Source organism: Ischnura elegans, chromosome 2 (genome assembly GCF_921293095.1).
Source record: "Ischnura elegans chromosome 2, ioIscEleg1.1, whole genome shotgun sequence".
Lineage (NCBI taxonomy): Eukaryota > Metazoa > Arthropoda > Insecta > Odonata > Coenagrionidae > Ischnura > Ischnura elegans.
In genome coordinates, this window is record NC_060247.1 from 132725126 (window position 1) to 132745031 (window position 19906).

Genomic DNA, 19906 nt, shown 5'->3' on the forward strand with positions numbered 1-19906 from the left:
CAATCAAGTAGCACACTCCCTCCAACCACAATTTCACTCGCTGTACATTGAGAAGACAACGGTTGAAAGTATGAACACAGGAAGCAGTCAAATGTGTACCAAGAGTCACCATACCCTTCAATGAAGGGGTCCTCTTACCCTATACTTAATTAGGGGCATTCAAAGGCTTAAACTGTAGCCCTTCTATCAGCAGCCAAGCACTTTACCCCATAGACTACCGCGCTTCCCCATGGGAAAATACAATGGTACCTAACTCACAAAAATGGCTGTGGTGGTATATTCCTGAGAGGCCCATCTTCTTTAGTTGCATCACAATTCACAAGACTCGCATAAGCCTAATATGTGTCAACAGTAAAAAATAATGAATGCAAGACAATGCAACTAACGAGATATTCAATGATGCCAAAAATTTACCTGATTTCTGAATTCTACTATCAATGTAGTTTAAAATCATATATAAGGTCAGGCTTTGAATGTTTCACGGTGAACACAAAAAATGCAAGCAGAGACTAATACCGTATTTACCCATAGAAGCTGCGCACCTTTTTTCCAGAAATGCCGCTATAAAAAAGGGGGTGTGCAACTTACACGATTCCTCCTCATTTTCATGTAAGCTGCGCACCATTTTCCCTCAAATGCGTTTGTTTCCCCAGAGTTTAGAATTGGTGAACATATCTATGTGAATTAGTAAGTATGGCATAGTAGTGAACCAGTATAGTATTTTAAAGTTATTTGAATGAAATGCCGTCGTTCATCTAACAAGGGGAGTGTCACAAAACCGAGTCTCAGATTTCAATCAAACTTTGAAGTGTTGTAGTCCATCATGAGCCCCCCATAAGGGATTATATATCCAATAGTTTAAAAAAAAATGCAGGTAAACATTTACAGGCATAATATAATCCCTTAGAAATGGGATCTCAACAGCGAGCAAAATGATGATGAATAGCAGGCTTCTGAAAAATGAAACGTAGGAACAAATGATGAAAAAAGTGCTGTATCCGAGAATCGATCATAGGACCTCCGGGTAGGAGACGTACATGGTAGCCACCAGGCTACTGCTTGTTTTTGTTGAGAGCTCATTTCTAAGGGAATATATTAAGCCTGTAGATGTTTAATAGCATTGTTTTGTTTTAAATATTGGTTATATAACCCCATACAGGGGGTGATTCGTGAACAGCTCCCAATGGACTACATCCCTACCAAGCTTGATCGAAATATGAGACCTAGTTTTGTGACACTACCCTAGTAAATATGGGCATACAACGATACATACTTGAAGAAAGAAAACAACATGCTACAAAGCACTTACCATGTATATATTGTATGAAATATGACACATTATAGGACTGATATATGTTCTAATCTCATTCTACATTGCATCCCATAAGCTGCTGTAAATGAGAGTGGCGCCATAATTCTTTTCAAAGTTGTAACCGGAGTTTGCTTTGGTATCCGCAGCATTCATGCGATCTCCCTTCTTGGTCACCAATTTTTGAAAGAAGCTGATAACATGAGTCACCTAATGTGTTCTTTGATGACAACCAATTAGTTTCTGCAGTTACTGTTTTACCTCTGTATGGTTTCAATCGTAGGCAGATTTTTTGTGGGGGAGCACGTGCCCCCCCTCACACTCTTAAAAAGTAGACAAATCTTTTATACTGTTATCATTACGTTCCTATTGTTTTGTGTATAACGGAGCCTCAATAATTTGATTTCATATTATTAACTTTCATGTTAAAATAAAGAGAATATTTCGTACAGTAATTGTTGTATCTTGTCTTTAATCTCAAGCATGAGAAGATCGTTAGACTGTCAAGCTCTTGAGCCCCCCAGAAAAAATCCTGAATACGCCCACGGTTTCAATGTTAGTAATGTGTACCAATTATTAAAAAAATGAGTCCAAATATGACACATTACTGCCATGGTGAGTGCAGTTATCCGGGTTATCCAGCCACGTTTGTCTGTAGCGAGAACCTGGATAACTGCACTCATCATGAATATCGCTGGGGAAACCTTTGCAGGAATTACATTTCTGACATCATTTTACTTTATTAATCATGGTACCATAAATTAAATTTACCAATTTACCAATGAATCACAAGTTCCTACATTAGATTGCACCCAAAAAGCAGTAGGAAGTTATTTTTCCTCACAAGCCGGCCCGAAAATGGGGGCATGCGGGATACATGGGAGCACGGCTTACACGAGTAAATATGGTATACCCAGAAACAGCAGCACATACCGGTGCTTTCTCGACCTTCTTGAAGCACTTGTTCAGTGACAGATTGTGGCGAACGCTGTTCTTCCAGCCTGTGGGAGCATCTTTGAAGTAGGGGAAGTGCTCAAGAATCCAAGCGTAGATTTCTTTCACGGGCAGGGCCTTCTTGGGAGAATCTTCGATGGCCATGAATATGAGGCATGAGAACGAAAACGGGGGCTTGGAGCCAACATGTACCTGTAATAAAATCAGTTTCCCCAGTGAAAGAGTGCTCTATCAGGACGTTCCACACAGCTGGTACCATTTCTCCTTAGGTCAAATGTACACAAAAAAACCATGAAAGCACAGCAGCACAAGAAGTCAAATATCGTATATCTCCGAATATAGTCCCCCCCCCCAATTTTGAGACCTCAGTTTTGGGAAAAATTTTAAAATGCAAAGGAAGGCATTTTTTCTGTGGTTAGCAAGTTAAGATTCTAGAGTCGATAAAAACTATTATTTTCTGTGAAGATTAAGAACAAATCTGTTCACATATTTTCCATCACAACAAAATAACTATACCTAAAACATGTTGTGATCCATTGCATGTATCAGTAATTTATAGTTCCTTAACCAGATGTAATGAAGAAATGAGAACATTTTTTAAGTATCCAAGGCTATTGTATTTTTTAAACATTCACAAATTATTAATATTTTTGATTTCCAAATGACTACAAACAATGTCAATATATAAGCTTTAACTTAAATCCCATAAAGAGTATTGCATTTGGCCCTGAAACTTCCTTAGATCCAGTGTAACACACCCATCAAGTCATCACAAATCCAAGTGACCTGAAGAATTTAGGAAATTAAATAAAATTGTTTTAAATAAATTATAAATATTATAAAAATATTGCCATCAAATGCCTGCTAAGCAAAATAATTAAACTACAGGACTTACAAATATCAAAGTAATAGAATTAAGAAATAAACTTTTTCCAACAAACATTAAAACTGAAAAAAATATTATATCAATTTTCAATGCCTCGTCGCGAATCATTGCATAAGTTACACAAATAGCTTCTGCTCTGCATTTGCGCACAAATTCGACGATATTTTCCTCTAATTCTTTGAATCTGCCGCATCGAGACCCCCGAAATGACTTCCGCGATTAATTAGCGCTTTGCAAGCGCTGTGAATACTATGATTTACGGCGTATTCTGCAACGGCTATTTTTAAATTGGCATCGAAACTCCGTCTTTGATGGCCTCTAATCTGCCGTAGGATTGATCCTCATCTTTCTACTTGATCCATCACCTCACTGTTGAACGTAAAATTATTTTTAATAAAGAAAATATCGCGGAAATAATTGCGAAACGTTATGTGACGTAATTTATCGATCCTACTTACCCCGGCGAATTGAATATATTCCTCAATAAATTGATCACACTTTCGATGCTGAGTCGCTGGATTTCGATCAAATGCAGTAATGCCGGCGCTTCTGGTTTAAAGTCGTCGATTATTGCGCCTTTTCAGAAACAAATGCATCACATATTGCGCATTCTTGTTCTGTGAAGGCGGTAAAGGCAGTGGTTGTAAACACGAACCGCACGGACGTATAGTAGCTACTGTAATGGTTCAAGCCCCATTACAATACATTTTACTCGGAGCATTTTCTTCCCTACCTGTTTACCCGCTCGTTCCACGACCTTTCCAAAACCCCACCCCCAAACCATGGCCCGTGGAGGAAGGCGTGGGTTGAGTCAGAGGGGATGAATGTGTTTTCCGTCGATTTTTGTATGGTTGTGTGTGAGTGTGTGTGTGTGGGAGGAGGGGAGCTCGGGTTTCCCCTGAATGAGTGGCATATTACTCCTCCCTCCCTTCATTGTGCATTACCCCCACCCCAAGTTGAGGTATGATAAAAGGTGGTGCGCGTAAGCGAACCTGGTCCAACCTGGTCAGAACAGGGACCCGATTATTCTTTGTGTGGTGTAAATGTTCGAGTAAGTGGCGCTATAGCTTCTGGAAACGAATGACTGAGGGTAATCATAGGGGCAAAATTTTGGCACATTTTTGGAAATTTAGATATTTAATACAATGGGTACTCGTAAGAAGGATCTGAAATATATGGAAGGACGTGATATCGATGAAGTAGAGGTTATGGAGAACAGCGAGGGGGATGAGACGGTAGAGGAAAGCGCAGTTGGAGTTGAATCGACCGTTTGGTCAACTCCTACCTTTCATTCCATACCGGCCTCACCGGATTCGAACGATCCGATTTTAGAATTTAAAAAATACTTGCTTTCAGAAAGGGAGGAGAAACGGAGGGAGAAAGAGGAGAGGGAGGAAGAGAAACGGAGGGAGAAAGAGGAGAGGGAGGAAGAGAAACGGAGGGAGAAAGAGGAGAGGGAGGAAGAGAAGCGGAGGGAGAAAGAGGAGAAACGGAGGGAGGAAGAGGAGAAGGAGGAAAAGAGACGGAGGGAGAAAGAGGAGAAGGAGGAAAAGAGACGGAGGGAGGAAGAGGAGAGACGGAGGGAGTACCGAGAGCTGTTACAAATGTTGAATGGTAAAATAGAATGTGTAAAAGTAGAAATTAAACGGGAGGTTGACGTTGTCCGCGAAGATTTGTCGGGAGTTATAGAAACTAAGGAACAGGAAGCCATAACGAGGGAGAACGGTTTGAAGACTCAAATTAGACAGGAGATAGCCCAGCATGATGAGACAAATGAACAAAGGTTGAATCAGCTAAGTGATAGAATGAGGCGTATGGAGCAAGTGGGCTCCGGACCGGTGTTGGCCGCCTCAATAGCTCCACCAAATATTGGCCTTCATAAACCTGTATTCAAAGGTAAAATTGATCAGAACCCTCGAGTGTTTTTAAATGAGGCAGAGGAGTATTTAAAGTTGCTTGCTGGCCCACTGGCTAAATGGCCATATGTATTTTTAAGTATGATGGAAGGAAACGCTCGTCTGTGGAGAAATGCCTTATTTCCTGTACCAGAAACGTACGATGAAATTAAACAGAATTTTTTGCGAAAATATTGGAGTGAAAACGCGCGGTTTGAATACCGAGCTAAAGTAATGACAGGATATTATTCACGTGCGAGAGATGGGAAAATGAGTGAACATGCGATGAGGAAGATTGCATCAGCCAGGTCTTGTGAACCTCCTATATGTGATGAGGAACTTAAATTTTTTCTCATACGCCAATTCCCTCCCTGGGTAAGGAATCTCTTAAAAAGTGCGGAGCCTTTGGGTTTAGAGAAGTTGGTCATTCTATTGGAATATTATGACGAGAGTGTAGAGGAGGGGCAAAACGCTAGGCCGCCGCAAAGGGAAAGGCCACCGTGTGTAAATTCCACACAATGGTCAGCAGGGGCGAACGCAAATCGTAGAGAGTGGCAGAGAAACAGTCAGTGGAGAGGAGTGACTAGACCCGAACATGATAGCATGACGGAGATAAGAAGGGAGCAGGTGGATAATTCACTATCCCCTGGCGTGAATCAGGAAACGGGTATTGTGCCTCAACAGCGGAGCCAAACACTTAGTCCAGGGACGGAAAACTAAAAGGGTCCGAGTCGAATTGCCTCGCCGACGCGGATCCCGAGGAGAGAGAGGCAATAAAGATAATAGCCACAGTACTGTTGGAGGGAAATCCCTTTGATGACCTCATGGCGGAGGAAGACGTGACTCTTCCACGGAGAGAATGTCCTCAAATAAAAGTGAAATGTTTGGGAGAATCTATATTGGCCTTAATAGATACCGGAAGCGAAGTTTCCGCGATTGAAGAGGGGTTATTTGAAAGATTGCTTGAAATAAATCCGAGAATACCCGTTTTGCCATTAAACAAAAGTTTTTTAATTTGTGCGAATCGCGGAAAATCGAATCCCATTACGAAGCAAATCCTGGTGCCAGTAGTAATTGGGGGGCGGGAGTGTGACACTGTGTGCTTGGTGGTTAAAGGTTTAATCACAAAACTCATTTTGGGATCAGATTGGCTTGCTGAAAATAGGGTAATCATTGATTTTAAAAATAACGAATTGAAATTAGATGAGCCACGGATAGAGGTACGGACCTTTGAGGAAATAGGAGACGGAGGACAGTGCAAGCCAAACATGGGTAATAACGATGAATTTGATGACGTTAGGAAATCTGTTTATCAGAACAGTCAATTAACAGCCTACGAAGAAAACGAACTTCAGATGTTATTAAATGAAAACCGTGCAGCTTTCTCACTTTCACCAGGTTTGGCAAAGAATTTCGTTCACCGAATTAAATTAAGTGACGAAACACCATTTGCGCAAAAGTCATATCCTATTCCTCACGCATTAGCAAGTAAAGTAAAGGAGCAGATAGACTCGATGTTAGATGGGGGCATAATAGTCCGAGCTTCAAGTCCTTTTGTAAACCCTCTGGTGGTTGTGAAGAAAAAAGATGGTCGCGTGCGTCTGTGTGTTGACGCGAGGAAACTAAATAGCGTCACCCTACCTGAACGAGATGAGCCCCCAAGGATAGAAAGTCTTTTTGCAAAGTTTAGCGGGATGAAATATTTCTCGACTACTGATTTTACCTCTGCATATTGGCAAATGTTGTTACACCCGGAGGACAGGAAATATACCGCGTTTCAATATGATTCAAGGACATACGTGTTCCAAAGAGTACCCTATGGATTAAAAAATAGCGGTGCGGCCATGATAAGGTGTTTAAACGAAGCATTGGGGGAAGAAGTAAAGCCGTTCACCACGGTGTATGTTGACGATCTATTGATTGCTTCTCCTACATTTTCGGAGCATTTGAGTCATTTGAGAATTGTTTTACGAAAAGTTATTGAGGCAGGATTGACTTTAAATGAGGAAAAATCTCAATTTTGCCGAATTCAAGTTCCTTTTCTGGGGCACATATTAACACCCGACGGTATAAAGGCCGATCCGGAGAAAATAAAAACCATCGTGGAGACACAGCCTCCCCGGGGAATCAGACAATTACGTGGTTTCCTAGGCGTTTGTAATTATTATTCACGATTTTGTGAGGGATATTCACATTTAACTATCCCCCTTTTAAACCTACTAAAAAAGGGAACGAAATGGGTTTGGACAAAGGAACACCAGAGTAGTTTTGAGGAAATAAAAGGAGCTTTTTTGAAAGCGGTAATGCTCAGACATCCCAATTTTGATAAACAGATGTACCTTCAAACGGACAGCTCAGATTATGGGTTGGGAGCTGTTCTCTTTCAACATGATCATTTGGGTCGTGAGGCAGTGATTTCCTTCATTGGACACACCCTTAAAGGACCCGAGATTTTTTATACCACCACGGAAAAGGAGGCTTTGGCGATAATATGGGCATTACAAAAGTTAAGGGCATTAGTCTTTGGCCAAGATTTAATTATCATTTCCGATCATAAGGCTCTTACATTTTTAACCAAATGCAAACTGAACAACAGCCGTTTGACGTGATGGATACTCGCTCTCCAAGAGTTTAATTTTAAAATTGAACACAGGCCTGGTAAGAGAAATTTAGTGCCTGATTGGATAAGTCGACAGTCGGTAGAGGACAATAATTCTGAGGATGAGAAGAAAGGAAATTTTTTGACGGCGACAATTGAATTAAATTTAAGTGAGTTTCCCGCGCAGGATATCGGGAGGATTGCTGAACTTCAAGAGCTAGATCCCACTTTGGGGAAAATAAGAAAAGTTCTCAGGGGAGAATTGCAACCCGGTGACCCGTGTTTTAAGAGGGCTACCAGTCTTGCAAAGACGGGTGAGTTGTTCGAAGGCATTTTAGCAAAAAAGATGTCAGCAGCTCAAGGAAATGACAGATATAGGTTGTGGGTTCCAGGAAAAATAACAGACGCCCTGATCTGTTTTGCGCACACCCGTTATGGGCATTGTGGTGCAAGAAAAGTGGAAAATTGGCTTCGAGAGAAATATTATTGGACTAATATGGGTCGCGAGGTACGAGCAAAAATACGTAGGTGCGATCTTTGTCAAAAAACGAAACATCCAAATCAAAGTTATGAGGGGCCACTTCAACATATTATTCCATTAGCTCCTAGGCAGCTAGTCGCCATTGATTTGTACGGGCCACTTCCCAGGGCAAAATTTAAAATAAATACGTGTTTGTTGTGTTAGACGTATTTTCTAAATTTGTCCAAATTTATCCAATCAACAAACCAACAACGAGAAATTGTCTACGCGTTCTAATAAATAAGTATTTTCCCTTATGTGGCAAACCACAAAGTATATTATCTGATCACGGAACTCAATTTACGAGTAATGAGTGGAAAACGAAACTGCAAAGTTTGGGAGTTCGTATCATTTATTCATCTATTAGAAGGCCCCAAACCAATCCGAGTGAAAGAGTGATGAGAGAACTGTCTAGAGTGTTTCGGGCATATTGTTCAAATGAGCACTCGAAATGGCCGGAAATGATACCACACATAAATAGTTGGTTCAATGAGGTAACTCATGAAAGTACGAAAATGACTCCGACTGAGATTCATTTTGGTCATAAACCTCGGCGTGAGGATGAAATCGTTACGTTGCCGGTAGAGCCGCAAAAATCACAAAATGAAATTCAGCAGTTTGCTAGGATTCATTTGGAATTGGCAGGTCGGAAAAGAAAGGATCAACAGAGGGCAAAAGGACATCAGTTCAGGGTGGGAGAAAAAGTCCTTTTGAAGACCCCTCGGTCATCCGATTCTAAACAAAATTTATTTCACAAATTCTTTCATTTGTATACCGGTCCCTTCAGCATTACCAGACATGCGGGGCCAAACTCGTGTCACTTATCTGATCAAGAGGGAAAAGAAATTGGGATATATAATTTTGGAAATTTAAAGGTATACCATGAGCCTATTTAAGAAATAGAGGTGATTTTTTTTTTGTTTCACATGGGCAAAATTTAATTTCAATCCAATCCAAGGCGGATGGAGTTGTTTTTTTTGTTTGTCATTAAACTGCGGATCCGTCTCCTCAAGAACGGTATCCACAGTTTAGGAAGGGGGCTATGTAATGGTTCAAGCCCCATTACAATACATTTTACTCGGCGCATTTTCTTCCCTACCTGTTTACCCGCTCGTTCCACGACCTTTCCAAAACCCCACCCCCAAACCATGGCCCGTGGAGGAAGGCGTGGGTTGAGTCAGAGGGGATGAATGTGTTTTCCGTCGATTTTTGTATGGTTGTGTGTGAGTGTGTGTGTGTGGGAGGAGGGGAGCTCGGGTTTCCCCTGAATGAGTGGCGTATTACTCCTCCCTCCCTTCATTGTGCATTACCCCCACCCCAAGTTGAGGTATGATAAAAGGTGGTGCGCGTAAGCGAACCGGGAGAATTCCAAAGTGACTATCGGGCGGAGCCTATGCCCAAAATCAGTGCGACGCACGGCAGGAGGAGACAAGGGGCCCAAGCGTTTCCAGAAAGATTGATCTGGAAGAAGAATTCCCCCCCCCGTCCGAAGGAGCAAAGGGCCAGTTGAAGAGGACACATTATCTCCGTTCCGGATGCAGCTTCCTCCAACAAGGGAGAAAGGAGTGCAGTAAATGGAACGAGAGAGTGTTGGATCCAACCTGGTCCAGACTCGGACTACGATAAAGTAAGATTGCAGCTATTCCCCCCCCCCAAAGCCCCCTTGTGTCTCCTGCCAAGCCAAATTAAGACAAACAGTCACGGAACGCACCCGTTACATAAGTGAAAGTGAAATCAGTCACCAAGTACAATTAACGTTCGCACCCCAAATTTACATTCGACGGGATGGACTCATATTTACCTCCCCAGTCAAGAAATCATTGAATTTGTATCATATTTACGTGTTCACCACCGAACTTTAATTTGTTATCATCATTTTCTATATTGATTTTCATCTAGAAACCAAGTTATATTGTTGTTTTTTTTTAATTGTAATTTATCATCGATGTTTCATAAGTGGCTTTCACCAATTCATACTTCATTAGCGTATAAGAGGGTTCATTTTGTTTGTTTTGTCATATGCAATCTTATTTGTGTGAATTATATTTTGTTTAATTGAAAGTGTTTGAGAGAGTGTTTTTGTCCTGATTCCTCCACGGGTCACCCCATTGAAAATATCCTTCGTCCTTCCTTTCACCCCGTCTGATTTCCTTCCCGTAAATGCGTGTTGGACGAGTGCATCAGCGCCCGAACGTCACCCATCAGTTTGAATCGGGGACCCCGCACCCGCAATCATCCTCACAGAAGGGGAATATTTTCTTTATTTATTTGAATTACGAGAAGTGAGTGGCATAGTTTTGTCCCGTAGGTCCCATGCGGGAGGGATCTTCGTGGATTTGTATTTTTTATTTTTTTTTTGTGCGACGTCTCCCCCCGGTTCTATTGTGGTATCCGGGCGAGTCGGGGGTGGGATGCCACACTACGGATGCAATGAAGTGCTTAATCGTCACAAAAGGTTCACTTTATCTGTTTATTTTTCGCAATTATTTAAATCGTGTAACTATCAAATGAGCGACGGGTACATATACTATTGATTCAATTCCAGTGTTCGATTGATGTAATGATAGTGTGTGTTTAGTTTTCATTTTAATTATTTACTGTTTTGCGTCATTAAGTGATCAGTGTCGATTGAATTATTCTAACAATACTTTTCCAAGAAAAATTAACGGCTACCCGATGGATTCCGTGAAAACGCATATTCGATATGCTATTTGAATCGGAAGAATCGTATCTTTACAACATTTGTGGTAAAAATTGTCTAAATTTCCGGTAAAACGTGGCAGTATTTACTAATATCTCCGATTATAATCCTCATGAATATACTCAAATAGAAAGACTACGAGAACATTAGCCATTATGCCGTTATTTACAACTATATGGTGACCTTTAGTATGCTAAACTGGATTACACTTGATTATAGTCCCCCCCCCTTACTTTTCCGCGGCCATTTTTGGAGAAAAGGGGGGACTATATTCAGAGATATACAGTACTATGAAATACCCACAGAAATCATTTCACTGGTAATCACATGGAATACTGACATAGTGAAACTGATTGTTTCAGGTGAGACGTGTTGGACAGTATCATCATCAACAACAAAAGAAAACAAAAGTATTAAGAATGGAAGTCTGTCCTATTGGTGGCATGTCCCTGCAAAAATTTCTGCAACGCACACTCTGAAGTACAGTGGAAATTTCATCATGAAAATACACGAATCTCATGAATCAACAGAGTTCGGTTATAATGAAGGAAACCTCCAGACCCCTTCACTTCATTGCATTAAGGCTCCACTGTATTGGAGAAAATTTGCTATTGCGTTGAAACAAAAAGTTTTGGAAAAATTAACGATTGCTCAGAAAGGTCCAGTGAGTGAGTTTCCAATGCCACAAAATAAATTCCTTTGATACTACATATTTGCATGATATAAATCACCATTCACATCAACACATCTTTTAATGGTAATAAAGGATAACTAAATAAAAAATATTAAAAAGCTGAAGAATAGAATGATTATTTTAACACAATGTTTTTTTGTTCCTGTAAAATAAAATTCATACTATATTATCTATTATCATTATAAACATTACCTGAGGGTCATAAGGTCGCTGATTCCCTGCAGTCTGGCTCTGATATGATGAGTGCTGAAATTTGAGTCGCGTCATCACAGGCAATGAGGAAGCTCCAGCCACAGATGGAGAGAGCAGCACGGGCTGCCGACGAAGACTCTTCAAACTTGTGGTGTCATCGGGCAGGCCAGGGGATCGGTGGCCACTGGAGCTTGTGGAGTCAGCGTAGTCACTAGTGGGTGAGATGGCATCTCGGATGTCGTCGGCTCCTTCCGTGGTGGCCACACTCTCATCATTGCTCGAGTGCGCCTCCGGAGAGAGGGAGTCACCTGACTGCAGATTCATCCCTGAACGAAAGCAATTGATTATTACATTCAGACCGTAACAATTGCTGTTAACTTTTTGATTTTCGTTGCTTTATGGCCCCTTTATACATACTTGGATAAAATTAAACCTCGCACTGTAATTATAATGACAAAAATAAAACCATTTTTGCACCTTTTATTATTTTTTGTGAGTGCTAATACTTTTATTAAGCATTTTTACATGACATTTAACACAATTTCCGCACTACAAAATTTCTGATAAAACAAATGAAGGAAATTGTTGAAGTTGTGTTAATATCATTGAGTGAGACAGAGTCGTCTTGTCTTAAAGTGGCCTGGATTCCGTGGCACTCTGCCATGAATGGCAGGGCCGACCATAGGTCTTGTCGTCTGGTGAGCGTTCCGTTTCAGGCCTTGAGTTAAATCTTCTAAGATAACTTTTACACCATAAGGACTATGTGACACATATGAAAATGGGAATATTGAATGAATATCATTTGATTGGAATCACACACCCATCACCACACTGAGAACATTCTGTCATAAATTATGATCCCTCCTGATCCCACCTTTCAAAAGGTTTCTGTCTTGAAGCCAAGTCAATGAGGTCAAATCATTGTCCTCATAAGTGGTCTCCACCAAGGTGCGAGCATCAGGAAATGAATCCGTAGCACCATCTCCCTCCTAAAAAGAAACGAGGAAAAGAAATACAAACCATGCACCAAAGATACTCTCCATGATGCTGGAAAAACAGCATTTTACAACACACACTAACTCGCACAACCAAATGATGACCTAGGAGTCAAACCTTGATTCTAGAATCTAAGATGAATCTAATGCTTTAAAAATGCAGAAACTACAGTGCACTACATTAGTATTTAGGCAGTTTGCTCAAAAATATTTACCCAGAAAATATATATAAGAGATGGGATTATTTATTTATATGTGAAAAATTATTTATTTTCGGCACTTAAGTAACATTAATTGATATACCAGTATAGACATAAGCATGCCATATGACAATTTTGCCAAATTTGCCAATTTTTAACTCAGTTTGAGGGACGAAGAATCAACTTGTAAGCTAATTTTGAATCACACTCTTCGCAAAGATAAAGGTGTAAAATTCAGAAAATTCATGTTGCTGATTTGTTAAAAAAAAAGAAACCTTTTACCGGAATGTTCAAGCAGGAAAATATGATAATGAAATGAAAGAAATTTGACCACTCCCAGTAATTTTGGATAGGAATGGAAGAATTAAGAAATTCCAACGAAGAGAAATTTAAAACTGTTCACCCTACTTATACACTCTGCTAATATTGTACAGAGGAAAAACCAATTATTTTGACAGAAATTCAAACCCCAATCTCCTCAATTTGTGCCAAATGTTCCACCAGCAGGCCCCTCCCCTTACTCTCCCTCCGTCTCTTTGCTGTGTCTTAACACACCTTGGCCCTTGGCGGTGCCGCCATCCCATTTAGCTCACTGCGGGTGCTGTTGCGAGGAGGACCAGTCGGACAGGGCACTGTGGGGGCCACACCCGAGCCATCCTCTGCATTTGGACGCTCTGGCGCCATCTGAAAAACAAAGGAAAACCATCATCACACATTTCAAACGATGCCAGCAGCTGTGACGGCTGAGAATAAATGAGGGTGGTGATGCTACACAAGCATGTGAGAGAAGGTGGGTATGAGGAGGAGGTTGGAATACATGGCCAAACAAGCACTTTGGCATCAAGGCTTCTACTATACATTTACTATACACAAACACAGTTTGTTAGGATGAGATTGTTTTGTCATGTGTTGACTACATTGCTATCAAATCCACACCATCGAAAGCCTTCTCTAGTCAACAAAAGCTATGAAAATCGCTTAGTTATTCTCCAACCTCTTCTCTAAAAGTACCCTAAGAGAAGAAATTGCTTCCCTTCTGCCTTTTGCTTCTCAGGAGTCAGAACTGGTTTTCATGTAGAAATTCATCATCCTTTCGCCATATTCTGTTGTAGATGATAGTTTTTCAATATCGTTGACATCATTCAAGCTTAAGGTCCTAAAATGCTCGTCATATGATTCTTCAGTTTCTTTGGCAATATGCAATGGAGCTAGAACACCTCGAGCCAAACACAGGGCCTAATACCCCAGGGGATGGAGTGTGGAACTGACAACTTTGCACCTACCCTTGCACCAAAGAGTTTTATCTTTCAGCCTCCCTTTCAGGATTATCTCGGAGAGGTTGACGAGAAACTTTATGCTCAGAATAAGTGGAGTGGAATGCTGTTCAAGAAAGCTCACATATTTCAAGCACAAAGTTTCTTGTCGACCTCTCCGAGATAATCCTGAAACACAATTCGTTCTCTTTCAATAATGATCACTTCACACAGTCTAGGGTTGTGCTATGGGGAGCCGGATCAGTCCGACCTATGCCAACCTTTATCTTGGCCGCCTAGAACAGTCTTTTCTGTCCCAATACCCACTCACACCCACCCTTTGCATCCGATTCATAGACAAAATCTTCCTTCTGTGGCCACATGTCATGGAATCCCTAATCACTTTCATCCCTTGCCTCAACTCATTTTCCTCCGTAAATTTTACATTGTATTCCTCCTCCACTTGTGTCACATTCCTTGATGTGGACATTTTTCTCACGAACAATAAATTTCACACCTCTGTACACATTAAAAATACTAACAAACAGCAATATCTGCATCACAATAGCTGTCATCCGACAATTATAAAATGCTCCCTCCCTTTCTCTCTTTCCATCTGTGGTCACAGAATATGCAATAATCCGGACTCCCTCAATAGATTTCTTCTAATTTACACCATGCTCTCCGGAGAAGGGGTTACCTGACACAAGATCTGAAAAAAACCATATGTTTCGAAACAACAAGGCGGGGACAATTTGTCACAGTTTCTTTCCCTTTGCACAACCTTTTTTCCGGGCGTGGACTTACTGCGGTGGATTTTAAGAGACCTTTTCCCCATACTCTCGGACAACACAACCACATCTGGATTTTCCGGCAATGCCCTTCACTCACCTTTAAAAGACCACCAAATCTGGCCAGCATTTTTAAAACAACTAAACCGCTGACCAAACACAACATCTCTATTAAACCACAGCCCTCACCCTGCAATCGTGCAAGATGCAAAACTTGTCGTATCCTCACTAACAAACCCCTTCCCGATCAATTCCTTGCCTCCCCTCTCCCCCTCAGTGTCTGACATTTCTTACATGACAAAAAACATTGTATATTTTCTGCTGTGCCAGAAATCCTATCCTGCTTTTGAAATGCTTTCTACATCGGCCTATCCACCACCCCCACCCTTCATATGAATGAATGGGCATCCCTCCTCTTGCAAGAGCATTTCTTCTCTTTCTGCTTCCCTTCCAGTCGCCGTACGTGCTTCCTCCCACAACGCTCTATTTGACGAGTGTTACAGAGTGGGAATATTGGCCTCCCTCCCACCGTGTACCACCCCCTAGAGCTGAAGGACCTGGAGGAGACGTGCATTTGGGCTTTCCGTGCATTTTCTGCACCAGGAATCAACCGCGCCCACTGAAGCACAACCAATCCTCGTCAACCGTTTTTCCTCCCTCCATCTTTACCCTCTCCTTTGTACCCTTCCTTCTACCCTCACTTTTCTTCCTCTTCTCACTTGAGAAAGATGGGCAGTGTCCCATCAAAAATTATAAAGATATTCATATTCCCTGTAAGTTCCCTCCTTTTATTTATTTTTTCGTTTATTTTTCCTCTATTACTAAGTGTTTCTAAGTGCCCACCCTTGAGCAAGAAGAAGTTAAATTAAACCATTTATAATGCTCGTGTAAGTGTATTTCAAACGTGTGTGTATATATATAAATATTTTTCCCTTAATATACTCCCTTTGTAAGAAGAAATTATTTTATTTACTTGTGACAAAGAATGTTTCAAGTCTACTTGGTCATCTGGTCTAGCATTGGAGATCAGCGACTCTTGATTGATTTTAGAAGATTCTTCACTGGCTAACCAATCATAAATTAAGAGAAATGATATCTGCAATCTTTAATTGTATATCTTATATCACAAAAGTGCAATTATTGCCATGGCCTAGAATGCGGTTGAATACCGCCTGAGGGAACCAGAGATTTTGTCACACTCAGGCATGTTTACACCGTAAATAGTCAAGGTCAACTGGAGAAGAAGAGAACAGTAGAAGTGAAGGCAGCAGGGGGAGTGGAAGTAGAGACAGCATAAGTCATAGCCAGGAACTGGCCTGCGTTGGCGATTTGCCTTAAGTCCTGGTTTCCTACAACTGCTGCTGCGCAATGGCATCATGGCGACCGTTGCCCTCATGGGAGTTCCGTGTTCCTGTTTTCCAAGCATTACTGTGCACGATCGCGCTTAGTGATCACGGATCAGTGTCCCATAGGAGTTGTATCCCGGACATCTTGTGCGAGACGCTACTACGCAGCGTGGTGCCTAACAGCCTGAATCTCACAGCCACGGGTGGGTGATTTATGGAAACCAGATATTACATGAAGCAGTAGGAATATGAGAACAATCAATCACATTATCCCCACTAAAAGATCGTGGTCGGGAAAAGAATGCTCGTAATGATCCCGGAAACCAATCTCAATTAACAGACAATGCACCCAAATAATAAGAGATTGTTTAATCTGAGTAAAATGTGAAAATGACAAGAACTTTATGTGAAAATTTGGGTTTTTCATGTTTTCCGATTATTTGTACTGCATTTCACATTCATTGGACCGGATAACCGGGAGTTTACTCTTTAGTCCATTCTAAAGGTGACGTAACCAAATGTTTTTCATCCTGTACTTTCTTGAATATGACTAGCGTAAGTTATCCTTCTAACATCATCATCACATTACTATTTACAGTTTAAACAGTCCATTTGGCAGTTTTTGCATCTTTTACAGCCTTGGATGATATAGTCAGCCATATATTCCTCTGGTGAAATTGCTTCCCAATTTTTCAATAGTTTCATACTGCTCTCCATTTGGTCCACGTCAGCCCCAACAAACCTAATAGATTTTGAAGATGTGCATCACCAAATATATTATACCTATCATGCATCACCTTCTTACGCAAGGAATCATTATTTTGAACTAATTTATTTTCCTCGCTACTTAAAATATTGAGTTTTCCTTTAAGTGAAGTTAAAATCATGTTTACTTATATTAAAATTAAAATGATATTGCAGATTTTATTTCGCCAACTGTTATCATTACATACTTAAAGGTTAAAGTTGTTTACACAATAGAAAAAAGAGGAAATAGTGTACCTTGTTATGTCAGCAGCTGCATCGATAGAGAATAATGAATTACTAGAGTAACCAGTGCGAAAATTTTGCACTTTCTCTTAGATTTTATTTTTAATATTTTTGATTGCTTAAATTAAGTTTCTTTGGTTTCGTCATGGATTTAATGCGTTTTTAAACATTTTTTTAGCTAAGAATATAAAAAAATGTGTGGAGTTCATATACCTAGAGCGAGAAATCGACATGGAAAAATTGAAATTTTAATGTCAAATAAGGGGGTAAGTAGTGAATTTTGAGATTAAGATTGTACTTTTTGCCAGAAGCCAGGGATTCGACGTTTAAAATGATACCTCATTAATCACTGTAAGAGCAGTATTAACCGGGCACATACAGAATGACAGAAAAAGACTTTTCTGTAATAAAGTACCACCTTCATTCATCCCTTCCCTCACTATTTTAAAACGAAAAAAAAAATGTGGAAATAACCGCCCACCTTTCATGAGTTTGTGACGTCATTAGTTTCGGCTCATTCCGTTTCTCCTTATTCAGCGAAAACCACTAATTGAAGTAAGGTTATGCCTACAATAAATTGCCTCTATAAACAACAAGGAAACCGATGCGCGAAGCCGAAGATCAGTAACTGAGAACGTCATCAACTTATCCGCAAAAAGGTAAAATCCATCGATTTTCCATCGTAAATACCTCGAGGAGTAGACGACGGATCGAAAAACAGATATGTAATATGGGTCTCTTTATTTTCCAGACTAAATCGCACTCGGCCATAAAGCAAAATTAGGTAATGAGCGCTTTGGTGACTTTGGATACAAGCATCTTGACCACACGTTCTCCATGACGCCATCATTTCTCAATATCCTCCACCATGAGTGAACACGCTAGATGTTACGTATTTGTACGGATAACAAGCTAGCGTCGCGAGCCTTACTTACCTCCTCCTCCCGGTGATGAACGAGAGAGAGAGAGGTCGCTGCCGCATGAAAGGGAAGGGGGACACTGAAGGAGGAGTTGCCATGGCAACCGTGACGCTCGTCTCCATAGTGACCGCCCCCTCCATCTTGCTACGGAGCAGCAGCAGCTGCGAACGAAAACTACTCGCATCGACGACTACACGTAGAACAACACTGAACATAACGATCAAGGTCTAGCTGGAACACGGTCGCTTGCTCTCTATCAGAGTCGGATATTCATACTAATATGGGGCCGCCACGACCAAAGAAGGCTCGAGAGGGCATATTTTAACTAATGGCAGGAGAGTGGCACACTAAAGATTATAAACTGCCACGAGGCAGAATAATCACACACACTCTCAACTCATCTGTGAATATGAGGGTTCTTACAATTAGCGGCATCTTTCTGCTGAGTCACCAGCAGTGCTCATAAGAATACTCTCAGCCTCCCAATACCATACCAAAAAAGGTAGCTCGCCTGACGCAAAAATAATGAAAACGAAACCACGCAAAGATATAAAGCCTTACGCTTGACTATTACTTCCGAAATAAAAACCAGCTATGTAATTGCGCAACCCAGATCTCGGTGATACATGAGGGGTAAGATATTCGTAATCGCCTTCGCAATACTTAAAAGTAAATTCCTAAGGGCGCTTCCTATAATCTATCCTTAAAATTAATCGATAAAAATAGACCACACATTAACAAAGGAAAGATCGCAACATAATAATATCATTTCATGATTAGAGAGCGGAAATACGGATTTGAGGTACTTATAAAGATATATACGTCCCTAGCTAGAAAAATAAACTACTGCGATAACAAAACTGATTGAACACGTGAAACATAGGGACATCAGAAGCTATCCTTGTCCAAAAATAGGAAAAGCAGATGATCTCGCTAGCTCGCACCGTACCAAACGAAAACCACCCCACTCCACAATATAATACACAAGGGGGCCAGGCCATACACATTTTTTAAAGCAGCTTATAGGGCATTATTATGAGGCCAAAGTGTTAAGTAAAACTTGGCGAATCAAGGAGTAGTATCATCCAAACTACAAGCCACACGCATCAGCACACGACCGCTCGTGGACATTTAAACCTCGTTACAGCTTGATGCAAGCTATAGCTAATGATTAAAGAGAATATCCCGATAAATATGACGAGAGTACATGAGCTGAGAGCAATGCAAGAAACGTACATCATCTAACAACCGGTGTGGGGCTAGTAGAGATACTGTCTGCCTCAATGTTAATATCTAGGCCAATCACTCACAAGTGACGGATGGTTTCAGCGCCCTATTGTATTCCTCAACTTATTCTTTAAGGATTTAGCAAAATGTACGGGAAAACGCATGCAACTGATAAATTCATACCTATACTACCGAAGGACACAATATTGGTCTACACAAAAATGATAGCCACACAAATGATACTGCAGTCGTTTCAAAGTGAGAAGTAAATGGTTTGCAACTATAAAACTGACGTTAAGGAAATTGTTAAGAGTGACAACACTTACCAATTCTTCTTTTCTACGAAAATATGCCACGGTAATTAAACGACACATCCGTAGCCCCCACCATCTTGCAACTTCTTCAACAAACAATCAACAAATGAGCCACGATGG

General features: G+C 40.8%; 1 protein-coding gene across 1 annotated transcript in view; it reads right to left on the reverse strand.

The window, feature by feature from the left end:
• Positions 1–19906, reverse strand: part of LOC124154649 (forkhead box protein N2-like) — a 33672-nt gene extending 13766 nt beyond the window's left edge. The window contains exons 1-5 of the mRNA XM_046528504.1: positions 19799–19906; positions 13501–13629; positions 12625–12739; positions 11751–12076; positions 2243–2455 (exon numbers count right to left, since the gene is read on the reverse strand). Of these exons, the coding sequence (XP_046384460.1) occupies positions 2243–2455; positions 11751–12076; positions 12625–12739; positions 13501–13629; positions 19799–19846 (831 nt within the window). The 5' untranslated portion in view covers positions 19847–19906. The remainder of the gene's footprint in view (positions 1–2242; positions 2456–11750; positions 12077–12624; positions 12740–13500; positions 13630–19798) is intronic.